At 47.4% G+C, this 21,241-nt stretch overlaps 1 protein-coding gene across 4 annotated transcripts in view; it reads right to left on the bottom strand.

Moving 5' to 3' along the window:
• The window catches only part of SPEG (striated muscle enriched protein kinase), a 1,484,310-nt gene that overhangs the window by 188,531 nt on the left and 1,274,538 nt on the right, over positions 1–21,241 (bottom strand). For all 4 annotated transcript variants that reach the window (XM_078679189.1, XM_078679190.1, XM_078679187.1 and 1 more), the window contains exon 32: positions 11,175–11,291. In XM_078679189.1, the coding sequence (XP_078535315.1) occupies positions 11,175–11,291 (117 nt within the window). The remainder of the gene's footprint in view (positions 1–11,174; positions 11,292–21,241) is intronic.

Genomic DNA, 21,241 nt, shown 5'->3' with positions numbered 1-21,241 from the left:
CAAAGAGTGCAACAGTAGGGAAAGCGTTGGATAGCATAGTGGTAAAAATTACTATTCCCACTCCAGTGGGTGCAATAGTAGGGAAAGCGTTGGATAGCGTAGGGGTCAAAATTACTATTCCCACTCCAGTGAGTGCAACAGTAGGAAAAGCGTTGGATAGCGTAGAGGTAAAAATTACTATTCCCACTCCAGTGAGTACAACAGTAGGGAAAGCGTTGGATAGCGTATGGGTAAAAATTACTATTCTCACTCCAGTGAGTGCAACAGTAGGGAAAGGGTTGGATAGCGTAGAGGCAAAAATTACTATTCCAACTCCAAAGAGTGCAACAGTAGGGAAAGCGTTGGATAGCGTAGACGTTAAAATTACTATTCCCACTCCAAAGAGTCCAACAGTAGGGAAAGCGTTGGATAGCGTAGGGGTAAAAATTACTATTCCCACTCCAGTGAGTGCAACAGTAGGGAAAGCGTTGGATAGCGTATGGGTAAAAATTACTATTCTCACTCCAGTGAGTGCAACAGTAGGGAAAGCGTTGGATTGCGTAGAGGTAAAACATCTATTCCAACTCCAAAGAGTGCAACAGTAGGGAAAGCGTTGGATAGCGTAGGGGTGAAAATTACTATTCCCACTCCAGAGAGTGCAACAGTAGGGAAAGTAAATACTTCATATATTATTTAAAAAACTATAAATTAATATCTGTAAAAAATTTACTAAAAGAAATTACCAATTTAATATAATATAATAATTAATCTATTAATATTACAAATTAAAATTAATTATTACAATTAATTACCTATTAATAAAAATTATTTACAAATTAACAATTAATAATTTAACATTTAAAAATTAATTAACAATTATTTCAAATTAAATACAATTAAATACATTGATTTATTTAATTAATTATAAATAAATTACTTCCCACCCTTTTCCCCTATAAACCCACAACCCGCTACAGAAAATAAATTAGTAAAATTAACATAATTGGCAATTAATCAATTAATTAAAATTAATTGCCTACTAAAATTTAATTAATGACCAAATATAAATTAATTAACATTTAATTAAAAATGAATACCAATAAATACATTTACATATTTTATTAATTATAATTAAACTACTTCCCACCCTATTCCCCTATACACCCACAACCCGCTACAGAAAATAAATTAGTAAAATTAACATAATTAGCGATTAATCAATTAATTAAAATTAATTGCCAATTACATTTTAATTAATTACCAAATATAAATTAATTAACAATTAATTAAAAATGAATACCAATAACTAAATGTACATATTTAATTAATTATAATTAAATTACTTCCCACCCTATTCCCCTATAAACCCACAACCCGCTACAGAATTAAATTACGCAAAAATTAAAAAAACTCAATTCATTAATTAAAATAAATTATAACATAAATACACACTTTTCACACATATAATAACATAAAAAACACTATAAAAAAATCGATATTAAAAATTCGATAATTATAATAACCTATATTATATACTTCGATATTTTAACTTTCTATATTTTTAACATTCGATATTACATCACTTACCTTAAAAACGATATTTTTGATGTCTATATTCTGTCCATTCGATATTTTGTCCATTCTATATTTTAAACTCGATATTATGTCCATTCGATATTTTGTAGTCGATATTTTGACTGTTTACCATATATATACATATACATATATATATATATATATATTGACACACACACATATATGTATATATATATGTGTGTGTGTGTATATATATGTATACATATATATATATATATATATCTATATATATATATAACAGAAACGAGTTACTCCTTTCGAAGACTGTAGCCCTACGAAGGGTGGCGCGATGCCGGCAGAGTAAGCCACTTTACAATAAAACAAAACGAACAAAGTCTCAATCGCGCTCTCAGAGCAAATCAAATCACTAGTCCCAGTTTCATCAAAAGGGCGGGTTTATGAATTAATAAAGCCCCCCCTTTTTATGAAACTGGGACTGGGGATGTGAGTTGCTCTGAGAGCGTGATTGGGACTTTTGTGTGTATGTATATATATATATATATATATATATATATCAACGCTCGATATTCTCCCTGTCCAGAAAGAAAGTACAGCACTCGCGGGGTTGGTTGCAGCAGCAGCCGTTTATTTCACAGACGCGTTTCGGTAGATTACCTTCGTCAGTGTGTTTACAGTGGCAGTATCTCAGAACGCCATTTATTCAAATCAACAAGCTTAGGAAATGAAGGAAGGACTGGCGCCCTGGTGTCAGTAAAGGACACACGCCATCTTGGAATGGTCAAAATTACGACAAAACGAGGCTAAGTTGGAATAGTGAGGCAAGCCCACTTGGGATAGACATTCACGCAACACTACAAGAACCAGAATGCCGTGTGTGTAACCACGCCCAGGGGCGGGTACACATAATGTGGTGTGCGCGTGTGAACTGTGCTCACTTTCTGCCCTACATGCTGCAGAAGAAGGGAGTTTGGCTCCCGAAACCGGTCCAGCGAGAACAGTTTGATGACAGCACTTGAATTGTTCGTGTTTGCAGACTGCTGAATAAATTTGTGAAAAGATTCCTTCCTCGAGTGGCTTCCTCCAATTAGTGCTACCCTGCAAGTTTTGGATGTTAACGGCCGGTCACGGTCGTGGAGTGACGCCCACCGTCCTTTCCATGAGCGGAGCCTTTCGGACACAAGAGTGCTTGAAAAGGATCGAGGAGCGGGCTGGCGTGTGCAGGAAACGCTCGCCCTTTTTCGTTTGGCAGCCACAGAGCGGGGCATGAAATTTCAAGCTGCCTGCATCTATCCACATGGGATGAACATTGGGCTAAGTTGGAATAGTGAGGCAAGCCCACTTGGGATAGACATTCACGCAACACTACAAGAACCAGAATGCCGTGTGTGTAACCACGCCCAGGGGCGGGTACACATAATGTGGCGTGCGCGTGTGAACTGTGCTCACTTTCTGCCCTACATGCTGCAGAAGAAGGGAGTTTGGCTCCCGAAACCGGTCCAGCGAGAACAGTCTGATGACAGCACTTGAATTGTTCGTGTTTGCAGACTGCTGAATAAATTTGTGAAAAGATTCCTTCCTCGAGTGGCTTCCTCCAATTAGTGCTACCCTGCAAGTTTTGGATGTTATTGGCCGGTCACGGTCGTGGAGTGACGCCCACCGCCCTTTCCATGAGCGGAGCCTTTCGGACACAACAGTGCTTGAAAAGGATCGAGGAGCGGGCTGGCGTGTGCAGGAAACGCTCGCCCTTTTTCGTTTGGCAGCCACAGAGCGGGGCATGAAATTTCAAGCTGCCTGCATCTACCCACATGGGATGAACATTGGACTAAGTTGGAATAGTGAGGCAAGCCCACTTGGGATAGACATTCACGCAACACTACAAGAACCAGAATGCTGTGTGTGTAACCACGCCCAGGGGCGGGTACACATAATGTGGTGTGCGCGTGTGAACTGTGCTCACTTTCTGCCCTACATGCTGCAGAAGAAGGGAGTTTGGCTCCCGAAACCGGTCCAGCGAGAACAGTTTGATGACAGCACTTGAATTGTTCGTGTTTGCAGACTGCTGAATAAATTTGTGAAAAGATTCCTTCCACGAGTGGCTTCCTCCAATTAGTGCTACCCTGCAAGTTTTGGATATATATATATATACATACATATATATATATATGTATATATATATATATATACATACATATATATTTATTTTTTCACTGAAAAAACCATAGGTTTCAGGGGCGTTATAGTTAGCTGGACATTTCCCTCGTACAAAAACATTGAAATTCCCCCGTTATAGTTAGTTCAGCTAACTATAACTCGCACGCCCACAATGCACTGCTAATGACGTCACATATTACATCACTAAAGACATGGTCAGTGACATCACTCATGACATCACTGATGACATCTCAAATGACAACACTGATGACTGCTATGCAATATTTTCTGGATCCAGTCTGACGCCTGGGGATATTCTAAGGTAAGGAATCTAATACTAACCTGTTTCTATCAGATCTGAAAATTCATAGAATTCAGGAGCCATGCAGATAAGTGGAGAGAAGTCGGGTCTTGATGAAGGTGTTATTTCATCGACAAAAGTGTCCTGAATGGTTTCAATGGAATGTGAGTGGTTTCCGATATCAGGAGCAGCTCTGTGAACCAATGCTGTCTGAGACATCTTGAGGATGTCAAGATTATTAGACACTGTTCTGCCTTCATCTTGCTGAGAAGCCTGAGTAGAAGAGGTATTGTGGGAAAAGTATAAGCAAAGATCCCAGTCCATCTGATCGAAAAGGTTTCCCCCTACGACCCTCTATATGAATGCCAACTTGAATAAAACTGGCATGTCTGGTTTTCTTCCATTGCCAAGAGATCTAGTGATGGTTTGCCCGATAGGGAGAAGATCTTGTTCACAGTCGACTGATCAAGCTCCCATTCATGGCAGTTGTTCCTTGTTCTGCTTAGTGTGTCCGCTAAGAGATTGCTAGTACCAGTAACATGTTCCGCCCAAACTGTTGTTCCATTTGCCACCGTCCAGTTCCAGATCCCTTGAACTTCCTTGGAAATGGCTAGTGATCTTGTGCTAAGCCTCTAGCTAGATAGGGCCTTATTTAGAGCTAAATATGGCAGATGGGAGAGCCTCTGTTTTTCAACGGATGTCCGCATTCTTAAAACTTTAAATAAGGCCTTTGGACTTATAAGGAATATCTTAGCAACTAGAAACATATAATTAGTTATTGCATAAAATATTTCTGTGATAGGCTAACCAGTACAGTGCTTTTTATGGTTCAAGAATAAGATGACAGTTTGTACTGTCTTGAAAAATAACTAAGCAACAATTAGATTGGCATTATGACTGGAATCAGTGAAACTAATACTACCATGATTTTATATAAACTTCAAGTTGATTTACCAATGTACTAATTAGGAGGTTTATATAGAATTAAAATCTACTTCAAGTTATATAATCAAATAAAGCTCTGAAGAAAGAATAAGAGCATCAGGAAAGGCAGTTTTTGGTGGTGAACTAAACAACTTAATTAAAAATACTAAATACAAAAATAATCAATTGACTCCAACTTCCATTACAGTTCAGGTGTGGCCAACAGTGCTGGGGGCATTGGGGTGGTGGGGTAAGATCACCCAAGTTACCCCACAATTGGATATGGCAAAACTGGGTACTCTGGCTACACAACAGGGCTTTGATAAGTGTGACCTTATAGGCCTATGGAGAGTGGGAGACTAGCGGACTCATGGGGAGATGATATCTTTTGTTGACTTACAGGGGGACTATGAATTTGCACATACGCAGACAAGCCGGTACCTCCAGATTAGTCACGCCTTGTGTAAGGCACTACCAAGAGGGGAGGCGCTAACTTCTTTTCCTCTGGTAGAGTGAGCTCCAGGCTTACTAACAAGGGATCTGTTGGCTTTCTGGTAACAGAGTAAAATACAGGAAACAATCCATCTGGAGATGGATTGCTTGGAAGTCGCTAGACCTGTACGGAGAGAGCCATAATTTACAAATAACTGATCTGATCTCCTTAGATCTTTAGTTTTGTCCAAATAGAACTTCAAAACCCTTCTAACATCCAGGGAATAAAGCGATCTCTCCGCTGGAGAAGAAGGATGCTGGAAAAATGTAGGTAAGGAAGTAGTTTGATTCACATGGAAGTCTGAAATTACCTTAGGAAGGAATTTTGGATGAGTCCTCATGAGCACCTTAGATGTATGGACAACTGTGTATGGTTCTTGACAGCAAATTGACTGGATTTAGCTTACCCTGCGGGTGGAAGGGATAGCCACAAGGAAAGCTGTCTTCCAGACAGATGCTGAAGAGTAGCCTTATGAATGGGTTCAAAGGGCTCTTGCATTAGCTGAGAAAGAACTACATTAAGCTCGCAAGGAGGAGAAGGACTTCTATTGGGAGGAAAAACTTTCTTCAAACCTTCCAAGAAATCTTCAATGTCAGGAATTCTAAAAAAGGAAGTTTGTGAAAGGCATTTCCTGTAAGCAGTCAGAGCTGCCAAGTGAATCTTAATGGAAGAAAATTGAAGGCCAGATTGTGCTAGATGAAGCAAGTATGGAAGGATGACATCTTCCTGGCAAGAGGTAGGATCCGTCCATAAGCACCAAACACAGAATCTCTTCCATTTATGAGTATAAACAGAGATTGTGGATAGCCGATTAGCTTCCTTTAGGATGTCCATGCTGGCCAGAGGTAATTTCATGTGTCCATTCTGCACTAACTCAGGAGCCATGCTGCCAAATCCAAGGATGAGAGGTTGAGGTGCACCATAAGGCCTCCAAACTTCATTAGTAGGTCTGATTTGCATGGAAGCATGAGATGTGGACGGATAGATCGGTGAAGAAGGTCTGTGGCCACTCAGGGGCTATAAGAATTATCTTGGCCGTGACTGTGAGAGCTTGAGGAGGACTGCCGGGATGAGGAGGACTGGAGGAAAGGCATAAAGAAATCTACCTGACCAGTTTATTCATAGGGCATTCCCAAGAGTTCCCGGTTGGTATAACCTTGAGGCGAAGCTTTGGCATTTGTTGTTTTCTGAGGTGGCAAACAAATCGACCACTGGAGTACCCCATCTTTTGAATATATCTCGCACCACATTGTCGTTTAAGACCTACTCGTGATTTTCCTGAAGGAGTCTGTTTTCGTAAGCGAATGTTTGCTTCCGTTTGTAATTGGAACAGTTGGAATCTTGACTGTTTTGGCGGTATTGATGGTGGAGGGCTGATGAAACGTAGAGAATATCCATTGAGAACAATATTCAGAACCCAACTGTCTTGTGTTATTTTTTGCCACTCTGCCAAGAAATGTTGAATGCTTCCCCCTACTGGAGTGGGTAACGGAAGAGGGGAAAGATAGGATTCAGGGTTTGGAGCCTGTAGGCATCTTGCTTCCTCACGCAGGTTGCTGTGCTGACCTCCCTCTTGGTTGTCGCTTTTGGTAAGATCATTGGTACCTGATACTAGCTAGGGGTTTGAATCCTCTGTGTCGAGTATCTGTGTGAGAAAGGATGGAAAGATTTACCTTGGTCTTTGGGTCTTGAGTGAGGTTAAGCGATGCCATGAATGCCTTCTGAGTGCCACTCCGTGGCAATATCCATGTGCAGATAGAAGGGAAGTGTCCGCCGCTGCACTAATTACTTGATTAGAAACCATATGGCCTTCCATTAGGATCTCATTAAAATCCTCCTTTTTGTCCCTAGGTAGGTGATCTACAAACTGCTGGGCAAGACTCCCACAGTGCCCGGTCATATCTGCCTAGCAGGGCTGTGGCACTAGCAGCTTTCATGGAGTTCGTTGCTGTGTTGCATACCTTCCTCCCCACTGAATCTATCTTACGGCACTCTTTGTCAGGTGAGATAGTTGTCTCTGTTGGAGAGTCTCAAAAATCAAAGAAGTTGATGGCATCGGAGTGGACATTGGGATGTTCAGTTTGAAGCTCCTCGTACCAAGACTTCTTGAAAAGTAGCATGTCATCAATAGGTGAAACCCTTTGAGGAGAAGAATCCAATAATAAAGGGGAATATCTTCTAGTACTTGTAGAGGATGTGTCCCCAGTGTGTCTCAAGCGTGATCTCCCACCATGATGTCCGCGATGAGAATGAGTTGAGGAACGTCAATGGCTGCGGGAACATCCCTCGTATGAGACTTAGACCTTGGCCTTCGAGGTGCAAGAGGAGGAGGCATAGTGGGCCGAGGAGTAGTAGGTCGAGGAGACGAAGGAAGCGGAGGAGAAGGAGGTGGAGGAGGTGGAGGTGTAGGATGTTCATCTGGTCGATAAGAAGAAGACTGAGCTGGTGACCCAAATGGAGAATATGTCCGGGTATACTCAGAATCTGAAGAATAAAATAAGTTCCAAGCCGCCAAACCACCTGGAGTGAGGAAGGAGCCAGAAATTCTGCAGAATCCATCTAATCTACATCTTTCCCCCTCAATGTCGATCTACTTGTTGATGACAACCTTTGACATCATCTCGAAAAAGAACTTCCTCTCGACCTCGACTGGAGACTCAACGTCGATCCGAGATCGACTGAGTCTTCTCGACGTCCATCGCTTATGTCTTCTCGACGGTGATCATCGGTAACTTCTCGATGTCGATCGAAGGTGTTGATGGTGAGTCGATGTCGAGTGATGAGAAAATTTTCTCGACGGTGACCTCCGCAGTGTTGGGTTTCCTTGTTTCCTGACAGTGAACGAGGAGTTGTCACCGTTAGTTTCTCCACAGCTTTAGAAGATCTTCTTCTCAACGTAGAATGTCAGCGTTGTTTCCACCTACAGCCCTGAGTCGACAGAGAACAGGTCCGTGCTATACCTTCTCTCGACATCGTACTCTTCGACCTCAAACAGGACCAGAACCGTTTTCAGCCCTTCTTCTTCTGGGGAGCCCCCCAGAGGCTGAAGACAGAGCCCTGGTAGAGGACTGATACTCTCCTTGCCCTGAAGTCCCAACTGATGACTGGGCCTGCTGTTTTCTCCGTTCTTCTGCCCCTTGAAGCGGACACTTCTCCCTGTCAAGCAGGGTGCGCCTAGCAAAAGTTTAACAAATGGAACAGGCATCAGGAACGTGAGACGCAAGCAGGCAAATAATACACACTCTATGAGTGTCAGTTCTGGACTTCTTCCTTCCACAGTCTGGACGCTTATCAAAAAGAGATGGCATTTTTGTCTGAAACTTTGGAAATTCCTGTCAGAAAAAGACAGAAAAGGGAAAAGAAAGACCAAAGACTTCGAGTGAAACTCTTAGTTGTCAAATCTGATGAGATTTTTGATGGAAAAAAAACAAATTTGTCAGGGTCCTGATAACAGGAGCAGGAAAAAAGAACTGAAGTAACTGCCACTGGTTGTGCATCATGGGATACTGGTGGCCTCTGGAGATTCTTAAAGGCACAGCCTCTATTTTGAGACATATAATGGCATCGCATGGGGCTACTCTGTCCTATCCTTTCATCTCTATCATGAAAAAAGGAGTTTTGTGAAGGGGAGTTTTTTCTGTGTGTTAAAATCCATAAAAATTGCAAAATAGAGTATACTGGTTATCTTTTTTCACTTCAAGATGAAGTGGTGGCCAGTGTAGCCTAGTAAGTTAGGCTACATTATTGTCTTTTCTAGCTCTAAAGTGTCTTTGCAGGCCTTCCTGAAGAAAGGCGAAAAATATCCACTTAAGAATAAAATACGTAAAGAAGTGCTCCAGGGTCCTGGCACGTGTGCGGGAATATTCAAGTGCTTATGACTATACACGGAAATCACCTACAAGAGAAGATTTTACATAGTACTTACTACGCATGCACTGCGATGGTTACGATGGGGAAGGCTGATTTGGTGCAGTGCCCCAGGGGCGTGGCTGTGAGGGTACTTTTTTTCATATGTTGTGGAAATGTGGAGAGCTCCAAAAATATTGGGAGGCAATGTCGACCTATGTGGGGGTGCAAATGGAGCTTACTGCAAAGTGGTGTTTGTTGGACATCTCAGACGAAACTGACCTTAGTAGTAAGGAGCGTTTCTGGGTGACGGGATTCATGGTGGCCAAACATGGAGGGAGCTGTGGACTCCTCGCTCACGATGACCAAACAAGTCAACGCCATCTCATCCTCCTGCTTCAACACCCTGCGCATGCTCCGAAAGATCTTCCGGTGGATGCCCACAGAAACCAGAAAGACGATCACGCAGGCCCTCCGCACCAGCCGTCTGGACTACGGGAACGCCCTTTACGCAGGAACCACAGCCAAACTTCACAGACGACTGCAGTGCATACAGAACGCCTCCGCATGACTCATCCTCGACATCCCTAGCCACAGCCACATATCGGCCCATCTGAAACACCTGCATTGGCTCCCCGTCAGCAAGAGGATCGCGTTCAGGCTCCTCACCCACACACACAAAGCACTTCACGACATGGGCCCCGAATACCTCAACAACCGCCTCTGGTTCTACTCTCCTACCAGCCAGCTCCGCTCCGACAGCCTTGCCCTCGCAACCGTCCCATGGATCTGCAGAGCCACCACCGGAGGACGATCGTTCTCCTACCTGGCCGCCAAGACATGGAACTCCCTCCCCGCTCACCTAGGACTGACCCAGGACCATCTCACCTTCAGGAAACACCTCAAGACCTGGTTATTTGAGCAGTAGCTCCCCCTCCCTCTCCCTTCAGCGTCTTGAGACCCTCGCGGGTGAGTATCACGCTCTACAAATGTACTGATTGATTGATTGACTCTGCAAGAATAGCCAATGGATATGGACTGCTGTATGAAGGCTGAAAAAGTTGTGCATGAAAGTACAGGCTGCCTAAATAAATGGACTACATTCTGGGGAAGGTGGAACGAATGCAGGGGCCTGTTGTGTAAACCCGTTGAGCAAATGAACCCTCTTGAGATATCTTGAATGTCTTTCTATTGAGTGGTTCAGTGGGGCTGACAAGTTGGGAGGGCGAGATGTGTTGAGGGTTTGGAAGCTAAGGTCAAATAGCTGTTATAATGATGAGTAACAGACTCTCTGTTGTCACCAAAATATAATGTTTGTCCTTTAAAATAAAAAAAATATAAAATAAAAAAAACTCAGCAATGGACAAAATATTTTTTTTCTTTTATCATTTATATTAAATGAGGAATTTGGATTTGAAGACTATTTTTACAGTATTTCGGAAAAAATGTCATCTGTGCATCCCTCAAACTGTGTTCATATTGAAAATATATTTGTTCACAGAAGATGCAATCAGTGACACGTGACAGCATTAAATTTAGCACCAGACAATTCATTCCCTAACAAAATCTTGTTTTTGTGTGTTACGATTTCAAAAGATTGATAATTCAGTTTCTCACTCGTACACAAAAAGAGGCCTCGCTGCTTTCGTGGAAGTACTCGATCAGGCCCAGAATACGTGCACCAAGGTTCAAGACTCAGCATGGACACCCTCCTACAGAAGGGGGAGCCTGCAAGGGTTCCTTTATTTGGATTCCAGACTTTGGACTTTCCCATCAGTCGAGCTCACAACTATGAAAGGCACACCTTGGAATGCTTTAAAGCACACCTACACCTGCAAACAACGTCACACACAGACACAATGTATGTCACCATGAGGCATTGACTCTGTACATTGCATATACTTCCTTCTTACAAGGACATACCTTTGAGCCACAGGATCCGGGGTGCTGGGCTCGCTGCTGGCAGGCAACACAGGGTAACCGACTCACCCTCCAGCAGCACCTGGTCCTTCAACTTGATGTGGAACACAGGGGGGAAGTCTGTGGGGTGAAAGCACAGTGGTAAGAATACACACAAAGGCAGCCAAGCACCCAAGAGGGGCTAATGGAGTCATCCCACACACTGTCCAGTTGTCCTACGGACATATACAGGCTCGCAAAAACTGCCCAGGTGTGCACAACAGGTGACTCAAAGCCTTTGTAGAGAATACTTCTATCAGTGCTGATGCCCAGAGCCTGCTCAAACACCCGCTGGAGCTAGAACATGCCAGGGGTGTGCAGTCCTCAATCCGACCCAGGCCTCTTTAATTCGCTGCCAGACCCCCTCCAACCCCCAGCCCCTTAGCTCACTTTTATAGGTTTCTGCTCTGTCCCGTGGTCTTTCTCTTCCACTGTATTTCGCACCCCCCACCGTGGAAAATAGACTGCAGCTTTTCTTCTAATTTACTGCAAGATGACAATCTTTTAAAGATAGGAATGTGTAAAACGTGCTTCAGAGGTCATTTCATAATGTGATTTCCAAATGTATTATATATATTGTGTATCAAAACATTAAAATTGAACAACATGTTGCCTGGACATAGGTTTTCTTTGTGTCTCCTTTGGAATGTAGATGAGTGCAGAAATATTCCGTATTTATGAATAGGAGTGAAGACCTCATGATAGAGATGGGTGACATGAGGGGGGTAGTGCAAAGAAAGAAACAATATGTGGCTTTTGAAGCCGAAGGCATGTGTGAAATGAGCCCGCAGTGAAAAGTAGAGCGCCCTCTTGTGGAAGGCATGTGTGAAATGAGTCTGCAGTGAAGAGTAGAGCGCCATCTTGTGGAAGGCATGTCTGAAATGAGCCTGCAGTGAAGAGCAGAGCGCCATCTTGTGGAAGGCATGTGTGAAATGAGCCTGCAGTGAAGAGCAGAGCGCCCTCTTGTGGAAGGCATGTCTGAAATGAGCCAGCAGTGAAGAGTAGAGCACCCTCTTGTGGAAGGCATGTGTGAAATGAGCCTGCAGTGAAGAGTAGAGCGCCCTCTGGTGGAAGGCATGCGTGAAATGAGCCCGGAGTGAAGAGTAGAGCGCCCTCTTGTGGAAGGTATGTGTGAAATGAGCCTGCAGTGAAGAGTAGAGCGCCCTCTTGTGGAAGGCATGTCTGAAATGAGCCCGCAGTGAAGAGTAGAGCGCCCTCTTGTGGAAGGCATGTGTGAAACGAGTCTGCAGTGAAGAGCAGAGCGCCCTCTTGTGGAAGGCATGTGTGAAATGAGCCTGCAGTGAAGAGTAGAGAACCCTCTTGTGGAAGGCATGTGTGAAATGAGCCTGCAGTGAAGAGTAGAGCGCCCTCTTGTGGAAGGCATGTGTGAAACGAGTCTGCAGTGAAGAGCAGAGCGCCCTCTTGTGGAAGGCATGTGTGAAACGAGTCTGCAGTGAAGAGCAGAGCGCCCTCTTGTGGAAGGCATGTGTGAAATGAGCCTGCACTGAAGAGTAGAGCGCCCTCTTGTGGAAGGCATGTGTGAAATGAGCCTGCAGTGCAGAGTAGAGCGCCCTCTAGTGGAAGGCATGTCTGAAATGAGCCTGCAGTGAAGAGTAGAGCGCCCTCTTGTGGAAGGCATGTGTGAAATGTGCCCGGAGTGAAGAGTAGAGCGCCCTCTTGTGGAAGGCATGTCTGAAATGAGCCCAGAGTGAAGAGTAGAGCGCCCTCTAGTGGAAGGCATGTCTGAATCGAGCCCGCAGTGAAGAGTAAAGCGCCCTCTAGTGGAAGGCATGTGTGAAATGAGCCGGCAGTGAAGAGTAGAGCGCCATCTTGTGGAAGGCATGTGTGAAATGAGCCTGCAGTGAAGAGCAGAACGCCCTCTTGTGGAAGACATGTCTGAAATGAGCCTGCAGTGAAGAGTAGAGCGCCCTCTAGTGGAAGGCATGTGTGAAATGAGCCTGAAGTGAAGAGTAGAGCGCCCTCTTGTGGAGGGCCTGTGTGAAACGAGCCTGCAGTGAAGAGTAGAGCGCCCTCTTGTGGAAGGCATGTGTGAAATGAGCCTGCAGTGAAGAGTAGAGCGCACTCTCGTGGAAGGCACGTCTGAAATGAGCCCGCAGTGAAGAGTAGAGCGCCCTCTTGTGGAAGGCATGTGTGAAATGAGCCTGCAGTGAAGAGTAGAGCGCCCTCTTGTGGAAGACATGTGCGAAACGAGCCTGCAGTGAAGAGTAGAGCGCCCTCTAGTGGAAGGCATGTCTGAAATGAGCCCGCAGTGAAGAGTAAAGCGCCCTCTTGTGGAAGGCATGTGTGAAATGAGCCTGCAGTGAAGAGTAGAGCGCCCTCTAGTGGAAGGCATGTCTGAAATGAGCCCGCAGTGAAGAGTAAAGCGCCCTCTTGTGGAAGGCATGTGTGAAATGAGCCGGAAGTGAAGAGTAGAGCGCCCTCTTGTGGAAGGCATGTGTGAAATGAGCCGGAAGTGAAGAGTAGAGCGCCCTCTTGTGGAAGGCATGTGTGAAATGAGCCTGCAGTGAAGAGTAGAGCGCCCTCTTGTGGAAGGCATGTGTGAAATGAGCCTGCAGTGAAGAGTAGAGCGCCCTCTTGTGGAAGGCATGTCTGAAATGAGCCTGCAGTGAAGAGTAGAGCGCCCTCTTGTGGAAGGCATCTCTGAAATGAGCCTGCAGTGAAGAGTAGAGCGCCCTCTTGTGGAAGGCATGTCTGAAATGAGCCCGCAGTGAAGAGTAGAGCGCCCTCTTGAGGAAGGCATGTCTGAAATGAGCCTGCAGTGAAGAGCAGAGCGCCCTCTTGTGGAAGGCATGTGTGAAATAAGCCTGCAGTGAAGAGTAGAGCGCCCTCTTGTGGAAGGCATGTGTGAAAGGAGCCTGCAGTGAAGAGTAGAGCGTCCTCTTGTGGAGGGCATGTGTGAAATGAGCCCGCAGTGAAGAGTAGAGCGCCCTCCTGTGGAAGGCATGTGTGAAATGAGCCTGCACTGAAGAGTAGACCGCCCTCTTGTGGAAGGCATGTCTGAAATGAGCCCAGAGTGAAGAGTAGAGCGCCCTCTTGTGGAAGGCATGTCTGAAATTAGCCTGCAGTGAAGAGTAGAGCGCCCTCTTGTGGAAGACATGTCTGAAATGAGCCTGCAGTGAAGAGTAGAGCGCCCTCTTGTGGAAGGCACGTGTGAAATGAGCCTGCAGTGAAGAGTAGAGCGCCCTCTTGAGGAAGGCATGTGTGAAATGACCCTGCAGTGAAGAGTAGAGCGCCCTCTTGTGGAAGGCATGTGTGAAATGAGCCTGCAGTGAAGAGTAGTGCGCCCTCTTGTGGAAGGCATGTGTGAAACGACCCTGCAGTGAAGAGCAGAGCGCCCTCTTGTGGAAGGCATGTGTGAAATGAGCCTGCAGTGAAGAGTAGAGAACCCTCTTGTGGAAGGCATGTGTGAAATGAGCCTGAAGTGAAGAGTAGAGCGCCCTCTTGTGGAAGGTATGTGTGAAATGAGCCCGCAGTGAAGAGCAGAGCGCCCTCTTGTGGAAGGCATGTGTGAAACGAGCCCGCAGTGAAGATCAGAGCGCCCTCTCGTGGAAGGCATGTCTGAAATGAGCCTGCAGTGAAGAGCAGAGCGCCCTCTTGTGGAAGGCATGTGTGAAACGAGCCCGCAGTGAAGATCAGAGCGCCCTCTCGTGGAAGGCATGTCTGAAATGAGCCTGCAGTAAAGAGTAGTGCGCCCTCTTGTGGAAGGCATGTCTGAAATGAGCCCGCAGTGAAGAGTAGAGCGCCCTCTTGTGGAAGGCATGTCTGAAATGAGCCCGCAGTGAAGAGTAGAGCGCCCTCTTGAGGAAGGCATGTCTGAAACGAGCGCAGAGTGTAGAGTAGAGCGCCCTCTTGAGGAAGGCATGTCTGAAATGAGCCTGCAGTGAAGAGTAGAGCGCCCTCTTGTGGAAGGCATGTGTGAAATGAGCCCGCAGTGAAGTGTAGAGCGCCCTCTTGTGGAGGCATGTGTGAAATGAGCCTACAGTGAAGAGTAGAGCGCCCTCTTGTGGAAGGCATGTCTGAAATGAGCCTTAAGTGAAGAGTAGAGCGCCCTCTAGTGGAAGGCATGTGTGAAACGAGCCTGCAGTGAAGAGTAGAGTGCCCTCTTGTGGAAGGCATGTCTGAAATGAGCCCGCAGTGAAGAGTAGAGCGCCCTCTTGTGGAAGGCATGTGTGAAAGGAGCCCGCAGTGAAGAGTAGAGCGCCCTCTTGTGGAAGGCATGTCTGAAATGAGCCCGCAGTGAAGAGTAGAGCGCCCTCTTGTGGAAGGCATGTGTGAAATGAGCCTGCAGTGAAGAGCAGAGCGCCCTCTTGTGGAAGGCATGTCTGAAATGAGCCTGCAGTGAAGAGCAGAGCGCCCTCTTGTGGAAGGCATGTCTGAAATGAGCCTGCAGTGAAGAGCAGAGCGCCCTCTTGTGGAAGGCATGTCTGAAATGAGCCTGCAGTGAAGAGTAGAGCGCCCTCTTGTGGAAGGCATGTCTGAAATGAGCCTGCAGTGAAGAGTAGAGCGCCCTCTTGTGGAAGGCATGTCTGAAATGAGCCTGCAGTGAAGAGTAGAGCGCCCTCTTGTGGAAGGCATGTCTGAAATGAGCCTGCAGTGAAGAGTAGAGCACCCTCTTGTGGAAGGCATGTCTGAAATGAGCCTGCAGTGAAGAGTAGAGCGCCCTCTTGTGGAAGGCATGTCTGAAATGAGCCTGCAGTGAAGAGTAGAGCGCCCTCTTGTGGAAGGCATGTCTGAAACAAGCGCAGAGTGTAGAGTAGAGCGCCCTCTTGTGGAAGGCATGTGTGAAATGAGCCTGCAGTGAAGAGTAGAGCACCCTCTTGTGGAAGGCATGTCTGAAATGAGCCTGCAGTGAAGAGTAGAGCGCCCTCTTGTGGAAGGCATGTCTGAAATGAGCCTGCAGTGAAGAGTAGAGCACCCTCTTGTGGAAGGCATGTCTGAAATGAGCCTGCAGTGTAGAGTAGAGCGCCCTCTTGTGGAAGGCATGTCTGAAATGAGCCTGCAGTGAAGAGTAGAGCGCCCTCTTGAGGAAGGCATGTCTGAAATGAGCCTGCAGTGAAGAGCAGAGCGCCCTCTTGTGGAAGGCATGTCTGAAATGAGCCTGCAGTGAAGAGTAAAGCGCCCTCTAGTGGAAGGCATGTGTGAAATGAGCCTGCAGCGAAGAGTAGAGCGCCCTCTTGTGGAAGGCATGTCTGAAATGAGCCTGCAGTGAAGAGCAGAGCGCCCTCTAGTGGAAGGCATGTGTGAAATGAGCCTGCAGTGAAGAGTAGAGCGCCCTCTAGTGGAAGGCATGTCTGAAATGAGCCTGCAGTGAAGAGCAGAGCGCCCTCTTGTGGAAGGCAAGTCTGAAATGAGCCTGCAGTGAAGAGTAGTGCGCTCTCTTGTGGAAGGCATGTCTGAAATTAGCCTGCAGTGAAGAGTAGAGCGCCCTCTAGTGGAAGGCATGTGTGAAATTACCCTGCAGTGAAGAGTAGAGCGCCCTCTTGTGGAAGGCATGTCTGAAATGAGCCTGCAGTGAAGAGTAGTGCGCCCTCTTGTGGAAGGCATGTCTGAAATGAGCCTGCAGTGAAGAGTAGAGCGCCCTCTTGTGGAAGGCATGTGTGAAATGACCCTGCAGTGAAGAGTAGAGCGCCCTCTTGTGGAAGGCATGTCTGAAATGAGCCTGCAGTGAAGAGTAGAGCGCCCTCTTGTGGAAGGCATGTCTGAAATGAGCCTGCAGTGAAGAGTAGAGCGCCCTCTTGAGGAAGGCATGTCTGAAATGAGCCCGGAGTGAAGAGTAAAGCGCCCTCTTGTGGAAGGCATGTCTGAAATGAGCCTGCAGTGAAGAGTAGAGCGCCCTCTTGTGGAAGGCATGTCTGAAATGAGCCCGCAGTGAAGAGTAGAGCGCCCTCTTGTGGAAGGCATGTCTGAAATGAGCCTGCAGTGAAGAGTAGAGCGCCCTCTTGTGGAAGGCATGTCTGAAATGAGCCCGCAGTGAAGAGCAGAGCGCCCTCTTGTGGAAGGCATGTCTGAAATGAGCCTGCAGTGAAGAGTAGAGCGCCCTCTTGTGGAAGGCATGTCTGAAATGAGCCTGCAGTGAAGAGTAGAGCGCCCTCTTGTGGAAGGCATGTCTGAAATGAGCCCGGAGTGAAGAGTAGAGCGCCCTCTTGTGGAAGGCATGTCTGAAATGAGCCCAGAGTGAAGAGTAGAGCGCCCTCTTGTGGAAGGCATGTCTGAAATGAGTCTGCAGTGAAGAGTAGAGCGCCCTCTTGTGGAAGGCATGTGTGAAATGAGCCGGCAGTGAAGAGTAGAGCGCCCTCTTGTGGAAGGCATGTGTGAAATGAGCCTGCACTGAAGAGTAGACCGCCCTCTTGTGGAAGGCATGTGTGAAATGACCCTGCAGTGAAGAGTAGTGCGCCCTCTTGTGGAAGGCATGTCTGAAATGAGCCTGCAGTGAAGAGTAGAGCGCCCTCTTGTGGAAGGCATGTCTGAAATGAGCCTGCAGTGAAGAGTAGAGCACCCTCTTGTGGAAGGCATGTCTGAAATGAGCCTGCAGTGAAGAGTAGAGCGCCCTCTTGTGGAAGGCATGTCTGAAATGAGCCTGCAGTGAAGAGTAGAGCACCCTCTTGTGGAAGGCATGTCTGAAATGAGCCTGCAGTGAAGAGTAGAGCGCCCTCTTGTGGAAGGCATGTCTGAAATGAGCCTGCAGTGAAGAGTAGAGCGCCCTCTTGTGGAAGGCATGTCTGAAACAAGCGCAGAGTGTAGAGTAGAGCGCCCTCTTGTGGAAGGCATGTGTGAAATGAGCCTGCAGTGAAGAGTAGAGCGCCCTCTAGTGGAAGGCATGTCTGAAATGAGCCTGCAGTGAAGAGCAGAGCGCCCTCTAGTGGAAGGCATGTCTGAAACAAGCGCAGAGTGTAGAGTAGAGCGCCCTCTTGTGGAAGGCATGTGTGAAATGAGCCCGCAGTGAAGAGTAGAGCGCCCTCTTGTGGAAGGCATGTGTGAAATGAGCCCGCAGTGAAGAGTAGAGCGCCCTCTTGTGGAAGGCATGTGTGAAATGAGCCCGCAGTGAAGAGTAGAGCGCCCTCTTGTGGAAGGCATGTGTGAAATGAGCCTGCAGTGAAGAGTAGAGCGCCCTCTAGTGGAAGGCATGTCTGAAATGAGCCTGCAGTGAAGAGCAGAGCGCCCTCTTGTGGAAGGCAAGTCTGAAATGAGCCTGCAGTGAAGAGTAGTGCGCTCTCTTGTGGAAGGCATGTCTGAAATTAGCCTGCAGTGAAGAGTAGAGCGCCCTCTAGTGGAAGGCATGTGTGAAATGACCCTGCAGTGAAGAGTAGAGCGCCCTCTTGTGGAAGGCATGTCTGAAATGAGCCTGCAGTGAAGAGTAGTGCGCCCTCTTGTGGAAGGCATGTCTGAAATGAGCCTGCAGTGAAGAGTAGAGCGCCCTCTTGTGGAAGGCATGTGTGAAATGACCCTGCAGTGAAGAGTAGAGCGCCCTCTTGTGGAAGGCATGTCTGAAATGAGCCTGCAGTGAAGAGTAGAGCGCCCTCTTGTGGAAGGCATGTCTGAAATGAGCCTGCAGTGAAGAGTAGAGCGCCCTCTTGTGGAAGGCATGTCTGAAATGAGCCTGCAGTGAAGAGTAGAGCGCCCTCTTGTGGAAGGCATGTCTGAAATGAGCCCGGAGTGAAGAGTAAAGCACCCTCTAGTGGAAGGCATGTGTGAAATGTGCCCGGAGTGAAGAGTAGAGCGCCCTCTTGTGGAAGGCATGTCTGAAATGAGCCCAGAGTGAAGAGTAGAGCGCCCTCTTGTGGAAGGCATGTCTGAAATGAGTCTGCAGTGAAGAGTAGAGCGCCCTCTTGTTGAAGGCATGTCTGAAATGAGCCTGCAGTGAAGAGTAGAGCGCCCTCCTGTGGAAGGCATGTCTGAAATGAGCCTGCAGTGAAGAGTAGAGCGCCCTCTTGAGGAAGGCATGTCTGAAATGAGCCCAGAGTGAAGAGTAGAGCGCCCTCTTGTGGAAGGCATGTCTGAAATGAGTCTGCAGTGAAGAGTAGAGCGCCCTCTTGTTGAAGGCATGTCTGAAATGAGCCTGCAGTGAAGAGTAGAGCGCCCTCTTGTGGAAGGCATGTGTGAAATGAGCCCAGAGTGAAGAGTAGAGCGCCCTCTTGTGGAAGGCATGTCTGAAATGAGTCTGCAGTGAAGAGTAGAGCGCCCTCTTGTTGAAGGCATGTCTGAAATGAGCCTGCAGTGAAGAGTAGAGCGCCCTCTTGTGGAAGGCATGTGTGAAATGAGCCTGCACTGAAGAGTAGACCGCCCTCTTGTGGAAGGCATGTGTGAAATGAGCCTGCAGTGAAGAGTAGAGCGCCCTCTTGTGGAAGGCATGTGTGAAATGAGCCTGCACTGAAGAGTAGACCGCCCTCTTGTTGAAGGCATGTGTGAAATGAGCCTGCAGTGAAGAGTAGAGCGCCCTCCTGTGGAAGGCATGTGTGAAATGAGCCTGCACTGAAGAGTAGACCGCCCTCTTGTGGAAGGCATGTGTGAAATGAGCCTGCAGTGAAGAGTAGAGCGCCCTCTTGTGGAAGGCATGTGTGAAATGAGCCCGGAGTGAAGAGTAGAGTGCCCTCTTGTGGAAGGCATGTGTGAAATGAGCCTGCACTGAAGAGTAGAGCGCCCTCCTGTGGAAGGCATGTGTGAAATGAGCCTGCACTGAAGAGTAGAGCGCCCTCTTGTGGAAGGCATGTCCGAAATGAGCCCGGAGTGAAGAGTAAAGCACCCTCTAGTGGAAGGCATGTGTGAAATGTCCCCGGAGTGAAGAGTAGAGCGCCCTCTTGTGGAAGGCATGTCTGAAATGAGCCCAGAGTGAAGAGTGGAGCGCCCTCTTGTTGAAGGCATGTCTGAAATGAGCCCGCAGTGAAAAGTAGAGTGCCCTCTTGTGGAAGGCATGTGTGAAATGAGCCTGCAGTGAAGAGTAGAGCGCCCTCTTGAGGAAGGCATGTCTGAAATGAGCCTTAAGTGAAGAGTAGAGCGCCCTCTTGTGGAAGGCATGTCTGAAATGAGCCTGCAGTGAAGAGTAGAGCGCCCTCTTGTGGACGGCATGTCTGAAATGACCCTGCAGTGAAGAGTAGAGCGCCCTCTAGTGGAAGGCATGTCTGAAATGAGCCTGCAGTGAAGAGTAGAGCGCCCTCTAGTGGAAGGCATGTCTGAAATGAGCCCGCAGTGAAGAGTAGAGCGCCCTCTAGTGGAAGGCATGTCTGAAATGAGCCTGCAGTGAAGAGTAGAGCGCCCTCTTGAGGAAGGCATGTGTGAAATGAGCCTGCAGTGAAGAGTAGAGCGCCCTCTTGTGGAAGGCATGTGTGAAAGGAGCCCGCAGTGAAGAGTAGAGCGCCCTCTTGTGGAAGGCATGTGTGAAAGGAGCCCGCAGTGAAGAGTAGAGCGCCCTCTTGTGGAAGGCATGTGTGAAAGGAGCCCGCAGTGAAGAGTAGAGCGCCCTCTTGTGGAAGGCATGTGTGAAATGAGCCCGCAGTGAAGAGTAGAGCGCCCTCTTGAGGAAGGCATGTCTGAAATGAGCCCGGAGTGAAGAGTAAAGCACCCTCTTGTGGAAGGCATGTGTGAAATGAGCCTGCAGTGAAGAGTAGAGCGCCCTCTTGTGGAAGGCATGTGTGAAATGAACCTGAAGTGAAGAGTAGAGCGCCCTCTTGAGGAAGGCATGTCTGAAATGAGCCCGGAGTGAAGAGTAAAGCACCCTCTTGTGGAAGGCATGTGTGAAATGAGCCTGCAGTGAAGAGTAGAGCGCCCTCTTGTGGAAGGCATGTGTGAAATGAACCTGAAGTGAAGAGTAGAGCGCCCTCTTGAGGAAGGCATGTCTGAAATGAGCCCGGAGTGAAGAGTAAAGCACCCTCTTGTGGAAGGCGTGTCTGAAATGAGCCTGCAGTGAAGAGTAGAGCGCCCTCTTGTGGAAGGCATGTGTGAAACGAGCCTGCAGTGAAGAGTAGAGCGCCCTCTTGTGGAAGGCATGTGTGAAATGAGCCTGCAGTGAAGAGTAG

This window comes from Lissotriton helveticus, chromosome 3_1 (genome assembly GCF_964261635.1).
Source record: "Lissotriton helveticus chromosome 3_1, aLisHel1.1, whole genome shotgun sequence".
Classification (NCBI taxonomy): Eukaryota; Metazoa; Chordata; class Amphibia; order Caudata; family Salamandridae; genus Lissotriton; species Lissotriton helveticus.
The sequence above is the reverse complement of the archived record's forward strand: the minus strand, read 5'-3'. Positions and strand labels throughout refer to the sequence as shown.